General features: G+C 37.2%; 1 protein-coding gene across 4 annotated transcripts in view; it reads left to right on the top strand.

Moving 5' to 3' along the window:
- LOC150094140 (uncharacterized) overlaps window positions 1-13,629 on the top strand; it is a 285,741-nt gene that overhangs the window by 218,221 nt on the left and 53,891 nt on the right. For all 4 annotated transcript variants that reach the window (XM_090411829.1, XM_090411832.1, XM_090411830.1 and 1 more), the window contains one exon: window positions 4,435-4,584. In XM_090411829.1, coding sequence (XP_090267955.1) covers window positions 4,435-4,584 — 150 coding nt within the window. The remainder of the gene's footprint in view (window positions 1-4,434; window positions 4,585-13,629) is intronic.

Genomic DNA, 13,629 nt, shown 5'->3' with positions numbered 1-13,629 from the left:
TAACTAGAGAGAAAAAACAAAGCAAATATTATTCAAAACTTATTATACTGTTTTCTGTGGTTATGTTTTGTAGGTTCATTGTTTATATCTTGTGTAATTATTTTATTTATTAATTATTATTTATAATTATTCGGACAATGTCGTGGTCGGACGAACAAAATGTGCTTGCGTGCAAAATAAAAAATTGAACGTGTCATACAGGATATTTTAATGTCTATTTTTTATATACTTAAAAAATGTATTCATTTTTTGCTATTGTAAAAATTGATCGTGCCATACAGGCTTTAGTCTATCCACACAGCAGAGTTTTAACTAGTAGTATTTCGGTCAACTATTACGTAGGTAATTCACTTATTACTTATTATAGCATGTTTTGACAGGAATATGGGTGCTTGCAGTGACTTGTTCAAAGCATGAGTACAATGGTATCGCAAACAAGTCAATGCATGCAAGTCGATTCGGACTAGATTTCAAATCTATAAATACCAGTGGTTAAGGAATAAGTTTCGTTATTTTTTGTGTGCTTTGCCAACAATCATCAGTCGAAAGTGTGATAGATAAGTGGAGTCATACAAAGTGTAAATTAAATCTTTTATTTTGTGAATATTTTTTCAAATTTTATTACTTCATTATGTCTGAATATAAGAAGAAATGTCGACAGTACAGTATTGAGTATTTGAAATATGATTGTATTCAGTCTCAAATATTTGAAATATGGTTTTATTCAAACTGTTATAATGGGGGGGGGGCGTTACAAAATTTATGTCTTGCAAAGTGGGCAGTGGCCCAAAAAAGTTTGGCAACCTATGCTCTAGATAGTTCTTGAATAGCATCAGCAGCATTTATCTCCTCCCTGCTTAACTTCTCATTCCATGCCATAGCTCCAAGCTGTCTCGTAAGCTTTTCATAATTGTCAGCCTTCTAGTTTCCCATATATCCTTTCCTCATAGAAGTCCTCATATAGCTGGCAACCACCCAGTTAATCCTATTTGCTTGGCTCATTTGCTTATATATTTTATTGTCACTGTCATCCACATTACGTGGTCTATAGCAACATCTAAGCATTTCATTCTATTCACCTCTATCATACCACACTGTTTCAAAAGCACTGCTGCCATTTCTCCCTTGCATCTCTCCTTTCTGCCTTTTCTATCCTCGTGAAAAACATCATATCCTTCCATCTCTGTTCCTGTCAGGATCTTATCATCATCCAGCCATGTCTTACTTATTCCAACAATTTTAGGGTGAATGAACTCAATCATATGGAACAGTTTTGTTCCCCTTATTTCCGATATATATCAAGCATTTGTATACAAACATAAGAGTTCATTTCTGGATCTATAATAAGTTCCACTAATACCACTTATTATCTCCATGCCTTACCCAGCCATTCCTGTCTCATGTTATCCATCCCAGAACCCTCTCCAGACCCAAACTCCACATCTCAGGCCATCCCATTTCTTTCTTGTCTGCTCAAACATTCACTTCATCTTTGAACACTGACGTTTCTCAATCTGTGTCCACCCTGACTCCTGTTAACCTCATTTTGTTGTCTTGTACGCTACAGACACTCCTTCAATCCCTCTTTCCTTACTCTTCTGCTCTTCCACATTGCTTCTTACTTGCTCAGATCCATTCCCGCATACTAATTACTCTCCCTTGTAGCAGCAACCTCTCTGGATGACTTAGAACGAAACCATTCAAATACAGTCTGCCACTCTTATGTAAAGTTCCATTCATCACTTACATTCACAAACTGCACTCCTTTCTCTCCACACATTTATACTAACATGCCATTCATGATCTTTGCTCTCTGCCTCAACTCATCATTGTCATATGTGGGCAACATAGCGATTACCTTTTCTACTACACCATTATCTTTATTCTTCTCAATAACCTCTTGATATCCATTTTTACATTCTCCTTGTTTCCAACCAAGTCATTTGTTCTTGCTATCACCATCAACTCTTGTGTTCACTTACTCCTCATATCCAACACCTCAATCACTCTACTCATTCTATCTCCAGAAAAACAAACTTTGTGCATCCTCTCACTCACCATACTGCTAATAATTGAATCCCCCATACAACACTACTTGCAGAGCATTTGTTCCCTCTTTCGTATAGCCAACATTCATTTCACTCTTCTTCACCCTTCCATACATACATACTACAATGATCTTCATTTCACTCTGCATACACTTCATCTCTTGCCTCATCTTCACCAATTCTGCTTTCAAATTTGTATCATTTTTTGATATCTTTCACTTGCGATCTTACCATCATTTGCACATGCTTTTTTTGCCATTAGTCCTTCTCATCATCTTCACATTAATTGCACTCTGTTTTTCTCCATCGTTCTCACACGTTTTCTTATCATCAGTCATGCTCTTTTCTTTGTCATTAGTTTTGCACTTTCTTAACAGTCGCACACTCTTTTTTGACATCCATTTCACTTCCTATGCCATGTTCCCTATGCTGATTCAAACAAGCCTTATAATTTATCAGTATGTTACACTTGCTCATTTCTATTATTCAACATCTCTATATAAATATTTGCAACCTCTCCACATGTATACATATCATTGCTCGTGCACAGGGTCCTGCCAGTAGTGTCTGGCGCCTGTGTGCAAAACTTTAGTTGGCATCCCTATACCTAGTAGCAGGCCAGTAGTGTCCGGCACCTGTGTGTGCAAAACTTTAGTTGGCACCCCTACCCCCCCGCTTCCAATAAAAAACACTTTAAAAAAACGTTTTTTTAAAGTATTTCCTTCTCTTTGGCGCCTTTACTATTGTTTAGTAAAGGCGCCTGTGTGCATCGCACACATTGCACATATGGCCGGCATGCCCCTGCTCATGCAACTTTACCATTATCAAAAATCCACATAATTCACTATATTTATCTTTTATGCTGTACTCAATAATCTTCCTCTCCTCACCATTTTGTTTCAGTGCTCTAAACAAGAAGACTGACTAAAAAAGATGACCAAACACTGTTGTGTGGCAATCACAAATATCACACAGCAACACTCAGTCTAAAAATTATGCACTGCTCTACAGAATAAATATCAAATTAGCTTATCTTACTACAGCCTATATAACTATTAACATCAGACCATCTTCTGACAGATATAGCAAGATTTTTCTTCTGAATTTTTTTTTTTTTTTTTCATTCATCAAAACATACAAAAACTAGCCAAGAATACATACATACAATAATATGCTAGCTTCTTAGCCTGGATTGTCTCGCCCTTAATCCAAATTGACCCCAACTCAGTTATATACATGCTCGTTAATTCTAACTACCAATTTGCAGCTTAAATATAAGCTGTGTACTGTCCTCTATAAAGTTCTTTATTTCATACAGATTTAGGTTCTGAATAGTTTTTCTCTTGGTACTTCATTATTACTTTATATTTTTTTTGAACTTAACAAAACTTAAACACAGATCTTTATTATTAAATTCTCATTATTTCTTTATTATTTAGCGTATCCGCCCTCCAGCCAAAAGGCTCCGGGTTCGAATCCCACCGTGGGCATGGATGTTTGTGATTGTCTTTGGAAATACTAATGGTGGTGGTCAGCAGTAGATGGCATTGATGTAGTTGTGGTCAGTTGGTGGATTGAGTGGCAGAGACAGAGAGTCCAGATGCAGGTGCCCTTCCTCGATGAGTCTCTGGACTCCCTGGAGGTGTCTAATAATAATAATAATAATTTATTGTGAAGTCAAAATCTCATCTTGGCAACTCCTGTTTTGTCCTAATCTAACTTGTTCTTCACCACTTTTTCCTCCAACAGTTTTTATTATCTCTTACTCAAATATACTTGTGTTTCCCTCTTCATAAGTTGACATGGCAAAGAGTTCTGTTCTGATCATCTGGGATTCTTTCTGATCAAGCATTCTGGATTTAAATTATACTTGACAAGAAATTATATCTTATTTTTATTCTTTAACTAAATAGGAGCAAGAAATGTTTGCACATTAAGTAATATTATGACTTAAATACTAGTATATAGAGGTAATTGACTTTACATCAAATTTTGCTAGTATGTTATAATGTACAGCATACCTCCTTCTAGACATTTATGTTGCCATGCATTATGAGAAGAGTTACTACTTAGTCAGTTTCAACCGTAGTTTCTGATATAGTTTGTCTAAGGTGTCTGAGAATTACAAAAACTGTCAGTGATCTAAAAGAGACTTTCTCACACCTTTAAACTTAGATCACTCCAGGATCTGGATCTCTAAGAATTTCTGTGTTATCTCTGCAGACCACACCAGCACTGCACAAACAGAAGTAAATCCACCACTAACAACTACTAGTATTTGTGCTGATGCTGAAATAATAACCTGGATATAATTTTTCTGGATTTTCTGTGTATTTATATGTGTATTTATTCAAATATACTTACTTTTATTTATTTATTTTTTTAGCACATCAATAATGATCACATTCATGCCAATAAGAAGTCATTTATTTGTCGGTGGAAAGATTGCTCTCGTAAAGAGAAAGCTTTCAAAGCCCAGTATATGTTAGTAGTTCATATGAGGCGGCATACAGGAGAGAAACCACACAAGTGTACTGTAAGTATTTTGATAACAAATGATTTCATCTGGGACATTTCTTAAAAGAGGATATTAAATTAATGGTAATTTAAAGGCATTTAAATAATTTAAATTAATTTAATTTGCATAATAATCTCTTCTTGTTGGTATGAAGGGAAATAACTGTTATTTCTTAATGATTAAAAGTGGATAATAGCTTGTTATCTCTGTAAAAACAAAATTTCATTTGAGACAACAGATGGTAGGATTAATGTTTTCGTGATAACAACTTATTACATCAGACCTCCATGGAATCAAAAGACCCACTGTAGGAGGTTCACATGCTCATGCAAAAATCATTGAACTATGCCTTAATTAAACCTATTCAGTTTCTGCACTCACCACACTTTCAGGCAATTCATTTCATTCATCGGCCATATTCCGTGCAAATAATCTGCTCCTCACACTTTTACTCACACCCTCCTTATACAACGTCCATGGCTGACTTCTTGTTCTACCTCTCCCTCTACTCTATGAAAAATCTCCTCCACATTAATATGAATATGATAATCCCTCACCATCTGGTACATCTCAATCATATCCCTCTTCTTCTATTTATAGAGCTCTGAAAATTGCATTCCCTCAATCTATCATCATATCCCACATTCCATAGACGTAAGATTGGCTTAGTTAATCTTCTCTGGACACTCTCTAAGATATCCACTTGAAAACCCAGGGAGACTAAAGTGCACAGTAGTTCGTATATGCTCTGATCAAGGCCTTATGCAAGGGAAGAATAACTTCCTTCTACATGTCAAGAATCATCATTGTGATGTTCTCAAGGACCATTGAGATCTCACAATTTTAGCAATGTGATTCCCTAAGCTTCAGGTCTCGGTCCACCATTTTCAGCTTTCTCTCATCTCCTCAGCCTCCTTCAAAGATTCCACATTATAATTTCCTCATTATTTTTTTCCTTTCCTCTCAGATTTTCTCATTATAATTTGGCAATGAGGTGTGCTACTTAATATTTCCTCCCATATCAATAGTGGGTCTCAAACACAAAAAAAAATTAGCGTTTTAAAATAATGCATGCACTAAAAACAAATATAGAAAAAATAAGTGTAGATCCCATTTCATAATCCCATTCTTGTATAGTGACACCAATTATTAAACTGTACTACAGACATACAGTAAAATCCCTTTTTTACACTTTTCAGGGGACTAATGGAAAAAAGTGCAAATAGCAGGAAATATAAAAAAACATTAAAAAAAAGGCTAAAACATGACTTACTGCTAGTATGTGAGTCTACATACTAGATTACAAAATTTAATAACTGAAAATAAATGAATTTATAATGTACTTACATTTATCTATTTAAAAAAAAATCTTTAATTGCTGATTGTTTTTGCTTTTCGTTTTTTTTTTTTTTTTGACTTAGCGCCAGATTGCTTTGCATTGAGTTCAATGCTTGACCTGTTTTTTACTATCATGTTCAGAGTGGACACGGAGAGTCCATGATCTTATGCTAAATGCACACGTGTTCCGGCATGCCAATTTACACGTCGCAGAATTGCCATCTTTTCTTCTACTGAAATACATTTTCTGTCTTTTTTCTCCATGTTACTAACATGGATAATCCACCACCACAAAGCAACTTTCACATGCTAAATTACGTTGCAGAAATTCTGCAATATCAATTTGTACTGTGATTGAAAAAGCACGGTATCGCTCATCACTACAGTACTGCTGCATGCATGCAAGTCACCATGATGGAAGAAACGAAACTACAGCCGAAAGCAACGCCACTTGAGAACGGAAATGCACAGATATCTGCTGAAATCGATTCGAAAATCGGTATTGCCACCGAGAAAAAAACGCAAATCAAGGGAAATAATGTCCACGTCAAGTTGTTAATGGCGGGAAAACAATACATTGTAAAAATAGGTCTTGAGACGGGACCGACGTAAATGGCAGGAAAACGTAAATTGCTGGAACGTAAAAACGGGGTTTTACTGTAATTAATTATTTAATTTATTTTTAACTTTATAATTAAAAATTGCTGGCCTGGCTGGCCGAGTGGTTAGCATATCTGCTCTCCAGCCAAAAGGCTGCGGGTTCAAATCTTGCTGTGGGCATGGATGTTTGTGATTTCCTGTGGAAAAACTAGTGGTGGTGTTCAATGGTAGATGCCGTTGGTAGTTGCGGTCTTCGGTGGGTTGAGTGGTGGAGACAGCATTGTAGAGGAGGTGCCCTCCCTCGATGAGTCTTTGGACTCCCTGGAGGTGTCAAATAATAATAATAATAAAATCATCCTATTGAGACTAAAATTGAATTGACTGCATCTGCATATTTTTTATAAATACCAAATGTCACTGAATTCCAAATATTTAGTTGCTTTGCCACTAAAAACAATTTAATCATGATGGGGGGGGGGGAATAAGAAAAAAGAATCTTCATGAAAAAGGAAATGTTGGTCCTTGTTGGGGATCTAAATAGCAGAGTAGGAAATGATTGTCTGACATACAAAAATATTTTGGGAAAATTTGGAGAAAAGAACAAAGCTAATAATAATGGCAAATACCTGTTGGATTTCTGCTCAGGACATCGACTGGTTATTACTAACACAATGTTCCAACATAAAAATGTGTGCAAATTTGCATGGAGAGAAGAGGCAGGGAATAAGAAAAGTCTCATTGACTATGTTATTGTTGATAGTGATGATTTCTCACTGGTGCAGGATACTAAAGTGTACAGAGGATTTGAAATTGGAACTGATCACCATTTAGTCTTGAGCAGGATAAAATCAAATTTCATATTGAAAAGAACATGTAAGAAAGTTTTAAAGCGAATAAAAGTTGAGTAGCTCTCAGATATGAACTGTGGACTAAAATATACAAACATTATTCAAGAAAAAATGAAAGAGTTTGAGAACAGGAACTAAACCTTGGAGATTTAGTGGCAAACCCTGAAGAAAACATTGATTGATTCAGCCAGAGAGGCTTGTGTGGTGAGGTTGTCTGCAAGGATAGAAAAATCAGAACCTCATGGTGGACACAAGAAGTTAAAGAGGCAGTGAAAAAAAAGATGAAATCATATCAAAAGTTCCTGGCAAATAAGTCAGCTTGCACTCTTAGAGAATATAGGGACAAATGTAAGAAAGCTAAACACTGTGTAAACCTAGCTAAACAAAAGTCATGGGAAGACTATGGTAAGAACATTATTATTATTATTACGGGCAACTCCAAGGAGTCCTTAGACTCATCGAGGGAGGCCTTAAAAATCATGTCAAGAACAACTATTCAACATACACACAGTATCTATCATACTTTGCCTTGAACTCATTCACAGTCATGGTACCCACAACAGACTCTGGCAGCTTATTCCACTCATTCACCACTCTCCAAGTAAAAAACCTAGTTCTAACACCCTTGCCAACCACACTCTTGCCCAGTTTCCATGTATGGCAAGATATTCTGAAGGTTTTGAAGAAGCTAGAAATGGAGGAAAGAGTGCTGTAAAAGGAATTAGAAATGACAAAGATGACTTGAAAACTGGAGAAAAAGATATCCTTGATGTATGGAGTTATTACTTCAAAAAATTGCTAAATGAAACGATCAGTGACTGCATTCATTACATTATACATTAGCAAGGTGCTATCAGCCTGGGGGGGGGGACTTTTGGCCTCAAGCACATGTCACCACTGGGCACGGTCCTCTGCAACTGTCCGCCAAGTTCTGGTCTCCAGCCCGACAGCCTGCAGGTCTTCCTTCTCCTGATCTGCCCCATCTCTTTCTCGGTCTCCATGGTGGCCTCCCTGATCGGGGTCGGGCCTCCCACACTTGTCTCACAGTCCTTTCGGGGCCCATACAGTACAGTTGCCCCAGCCACTGAAGACACCGGGCTCACAACTCCATCAAGACATCTGCCGAGTTGTATAATGCGTGTATGGCAGCATTGGACCGCCTCCTCCAAACTCCGTCTGCCATGACCCCTCCATAGATACATTGTAGCATCTTGTTCTCGAATACTCTCAGGTGATCAGCTTGTCTCGCCATGAGAGTCCACGCTTCAGCACCGTAGAGGAGAACAGGCCTGATCAAAGTCTTGTATAGTCCCACCTTTGTAGTCCAAGACAGCAAGCACGAGTGGAAAAGGGGACACACCTGATAATAGGCCATATTCGCAGCATTTACCCGATGCTGGACATCAGCCTAAACTTTGTTGTCTTCAGTCACGAAAGAACCCGAGTACCTAAATACCTTCACCCTCTCAAACTGTGCAGCTCCCGATCTTGAGCAGCATGGCAACTCATAAAAAGGTGATGATCTGGTGAGAACTTGTTGCAGAAGAAGTTGGCATCTATATTCAGGCCAATTTCTTCTGCAGCTTCTTCAATACCAGTAACTAATGCCACCGCGTCGTCCCGTTGATGCGCCATAACGTTCAGGTCATCAGCGTAGCCAAGAATCCTAACTTGTACTCCCATGTCGACTCCACCTGCCACTTGCTGTGTATTTCTAATTACTTTTTCCAACACTAGATTGAAGAGAATCAGAGAAAGCCCATCGCCCTGCTTCACACCAGTCTGTACTTGAAACGGGTCTGAAAGGTCACCTTCTACTTTCACTCTTGCTCTCGAACAAGCTATGCACACCTGTGCCATTTTTCAGAGTTTTCGAGGAATTCCCAGCTCTTCTAACACCTGCCATATTTTTGGGTGTATCATTGAGTCATAGGCTTTAGAAAAGTCTATGAAAATATTATGAACTTCCCGGTTATATTCCCAGCACTTTTCAAAAACTTGGTGCAGCGTGAAGAGTTGGTCTATTGTAGAATGGTTCCTCCTGAAGCCCGTCTGGTAGTCATCAAGGCACTCTTCTGCATATGGTGTCAGGCGCATTAGCATGATGTTAGACAGCACCTTGTAGCCAGTCGACAGCAGTGAGATGCCACTATAGTTGCCGCATTGAGTCTAATCTCCTTTCTTATATACTGGGGTGATCAGTGACTCCTTCCACTCGTTTGGCAGCCATTTGTTCTCACCAGATCATCAAGATGAGTCGGTGCAGCTGTTCCAGCAGGACGTCCCCACCATTCTTCAGGAGCTCCGTCGGTATGCAGTCCACTCCTGGAGCCTTATTATTTTTCAGCATGCAGATAGCACAAGTAATCTCACTAAATGTCAGCTCTTCAATAAATGGTTCAGCAGTTTGATAAGGAGTATAATCCTCCGATATTAGATATCAGTGACTGCACAGTGGTAAAAAACACTGACCAGGCATACAATCAGGAATATATATCCAAACTTGAAGTAGAAAAAGCCATCAAAAGCCTGAAATGTGGAAAGGCAGCTGGAATAGATGATATTCGACGAGAAATGCTCAAGTGGGAAGGTATAAAAGTCTTACAGTGGCTGCACTTCATAGTTCAGAAGGCCTGAACAAAGGAATTCCAGATGATTGGAGTAGAGCTCTCAGTAGTACCCATATATAAAAAGGGAAATAAAACTGAATATGAGAATTACAGAGGTATTTCCCTATTGAGTGTTCCTGGTAAGATTTATGCAAGTATATTTGAGAAATGGTTGAGAAGGATTGTGTAAGGGAAGCTTGGTGAAGAATAAGCTGGATTCTGGAAAAAGCTGTCAGGATCAGATTTTTCACTTTACGACAGATAGTTGAGAAATCATGGGAATATACGAAGATCTGTATTTAAGTCTTGTAGATCTGGAAAAGGCATATGATGAGGCCCCAAGAGATAACCTATTCAAAACATTACAGTTGTATGGCATCAATGGAGCATTATATCAAGCAATACTTAGTCTTTATTTGAGTTGTAAAGTCAGCAGTTAGAACTGAAGGAAGTACAAGTACCAGATTTAACATTGTTTAATGTTAAATCTGGTGTCAGACAACGATGTACATTATCCCCTCTGTTATTCATTATCTATATAGCTCACATTATGAAGGAAAGTGGTATTAATCATGATATCAAAAGTGAAGATGTTAATCTCAGCTCTTTACTTTATACGGACGATGTTATGCTTCTAAATCAATCCTGTACAAGTCTTCAAGATTCACTGACTAAATTGAATTACTATTGTAATAGATATGACATGAAGGTCAGAACAAGACAAAGACAATGAAAATAGGCAGAAGCAGTGAAAATATCAATTGCATTGTGAATGGAGAACCTATAGAACAAGTAAAACATTTCAGCCATTTAAGCATGATTTTTAGTGAAGATTGTAAATTAAATATGAAAATAGAAAATACAACAAAGCCAGTATGGTGGGAAGTCAACTGAATGGAATAAGAGAGAAATTAGTCAAAACATTAAATTAGCTCTATATAAGACAGTGTTCAAACCAATTTTAACCTATGGATCTGAAAGCTGGGTTAGAAATAAAACAGTTGACCAAAGATTAGAGACTGAGGATATGAGAGTCCTGAGATCAGGAGGGTGACAGATGACATCAATGGCAATATAATATTAAAAATGAGGATACTAGAAAAGAACTCGACATTTTTAGCATCCAGGAATGTGTTAGCAGAGCTAATCTCGGGTGGTATGGTCACACAAACAGAATAGGAGAGGAAAGATTAGCAAAACAAGTGTTCTCTGCCAGGTTGTCAGGAAAAAGACCCAGAGGAAAATCAAGATACAGGTGGATTGAAGACAGAAATATAAGATCTGATAATGTTGGAGTCTTGACAGGTAACAGATTGATTTGGAGGAAGATTTTAGATAGGAAGTTAGTGATGTAAGTTTTTCATGTAGTACTATCATATCCTGTACGTCCCTTGAGGATACATGTCAGGAATTTGATGATGAAGTTTTTTCACTTAGCTATACCATAAATTAACTGGGAAACAACTTCTACATTTGAGTCCTCCCCCCCACATAACTGTTTTGAAATTTGATGAGATTCTGTATGTATCAGATCTGTTTCTTCCAATTACATTACTCTAATAATATACCAATTGACTGACTGAAAGTGTGGCCAGAATAGCTGTATTGTATGATGGACTTGAATTGAGGATATTTGAAACTTAGGTGAATATCTTACCACTCGGCTTGGGCTATAAATATGACATCATGCATATTTGATCATATGTATGATGTCATATTTATAGGCTTGATCATATGTGGAATATGCTGGTGTTACTAAAATTTTAAAAGATACAAGTACTAAAAGTTTAGGAAACACTTTTTAGTTTTTTAGGAAACAATTTCTTTCTAGGATGATATATAACATAACTTTTGCTATCTTACCGATTGTTCTGTACTCTTCACGTACAGAACAATGTTTTGATTGTCTTAGATTTTTTAGGTATTGGTAGGAATGTTGAATGCTTAAGAATCTTTTGGCAGGTGTCCAATTTCGTATATTTTGTTACATTTGTCACTAAGTTCTCTGGTTTTGTATTTTATGTCCAAAAGCTCAATTTCCTTGCATTTGTTGTTGAGCCATATTTTTTTTTGCAATCCTATATTCTTTCCTGATCTCTTTGTTTAAGTTCTTGTCTTCAGGATGATTTTTGTGTTTCTTTCTTTCCTCCATCATTTTCAGTATCTTGTCATTCATCCAGGGTTTACTCATCTTCTCAAATTTTGGAATTGTTTATTTTACTGCCCTAAAGAGGAGATTGAGGATAGATGCGTTCTTTAAATTTCTGCCACCTATTCTCAGTCTCATCTTAGGGTAAGATACTTGGTGGAATCAGGAACATTAACAGCAGTGGATTGTGCCAGTTCTTTTAAAAATTTATCTTGTATTTCTTGATTTTTAAGGGAGCCAAGATCATATTTTTCTATGTTTATAGGTTTCATTGTTTTCTTTAATTTTATAGCTGCTTTAATGACCACATGGTTGTGGTCTGATCCAATATCAGTCCTGGGTATGTTTTGGTTTGAAAGATGTTATTCTGGAATCTTTTTTTAATCATTATATAGTCAATCTAGTTCCTATAGCTCTCCAGGGCTTTTCAATGTGTAAAGCCTTTTCCAGGGTGGATAAATAAAGTATTTGTTATTATCTGATCATTTTTTTCACAGAACTGTATTAATCTTTCTCCTCTTGGTGTTCTATGTCCCAGGGCTTGGTTTCCCATGCAGGAAGAGATCTTTTCTGAGCCTACTTTAGTGTTTAGATCTCCCATTTTGCATTAAGTGCATTTTGAATGTCTTCTTAGAAATCTTCTACATCTTCATCTGGGTAATCAGAAGTAGGTGCATATATTTGGACAATAAAAAATATTAAAAGTTTGAGCTGCAATTTTTAATGCAGTTGTTGGATTTTGGCCTATAATTACAATGCAATTGCTCTGTCACTTATAGGCCAAAATCCAAGTACGGATTGGGCAATCTTATTTTTTTGTACAAATACTACTCCATTCCTGACTGTCTTCGCATGAGTGTATAATTGAATGACACTTTCTGTTTATTTTTCCACTATTAGTCCATTTGACTTCACTGATACCAGAAATGTAAATTTTCATTGCTTCAAGTTTTTGTCCCAGCTTCATATGAGGTCCTTACATTCCAAGTTGCAAGTCTTAAGAGAAGATTCTTGGTTTTCAGACATGAAGGATCAGGAGATACCCTCCCTGGAGGGTTTAAGATATCTTCTTCATATGCTATTTTCATAGTGTCTGTTGTACATTCCCCAGTTTCTTTCTCTTCTTCCCTGTAATGTTTCCAAGAGACAAAAGTTCCAGAGGGTCCAACCTTGTCTCTGTTACTTAAATCTGACAGGGTTCTCTGTTTTATGGCTTACTGTGGAAGATTATGTGGTGAGGTTCCTGTTTCTTCCACAATGACTGGCCACATCTCTGTTATTTTTCAGACTGTGCCTGGACTATGTCACATAGTTTGCTGTCATGCCTTCATTACCATTGTCAAATTAAATTTTGGTCATCTACTAACTCAGCCATTCCAGTCTTCAAGTGCAACAAGGAGGAGACACTCTCCTTCACTACAGCATAAAATGCTGATACCCTCACTTAGTTTTGCATGCCAGTCAAGGCATAGTCCCAGGATGTGGTCGCTGGTGCACTCCAGCTGCTTGGAAGCCATAA

The sequence above is a fragment of the Typopeltis vanoorti genome, chromosome 22 (assembly GCF_054136105.1).
Source record: "Typopeltis vanoorti isolate ZY-2024b chromosome 22, IOZ_Tvanoo_1.0, whole genome shotgun sequence".
NCBI classification, from domain to species: Eukaryota; Metazoa; Arthropoda; class Arachnida; order Uropygi; family Thelyphonidae; genus Typopeltis; species Typopeltis vanoorti.
Note: the sequence above shows the minus strand (reverse complement) of the source record. Positions and strands in the feature narration are given on the sequence as shown.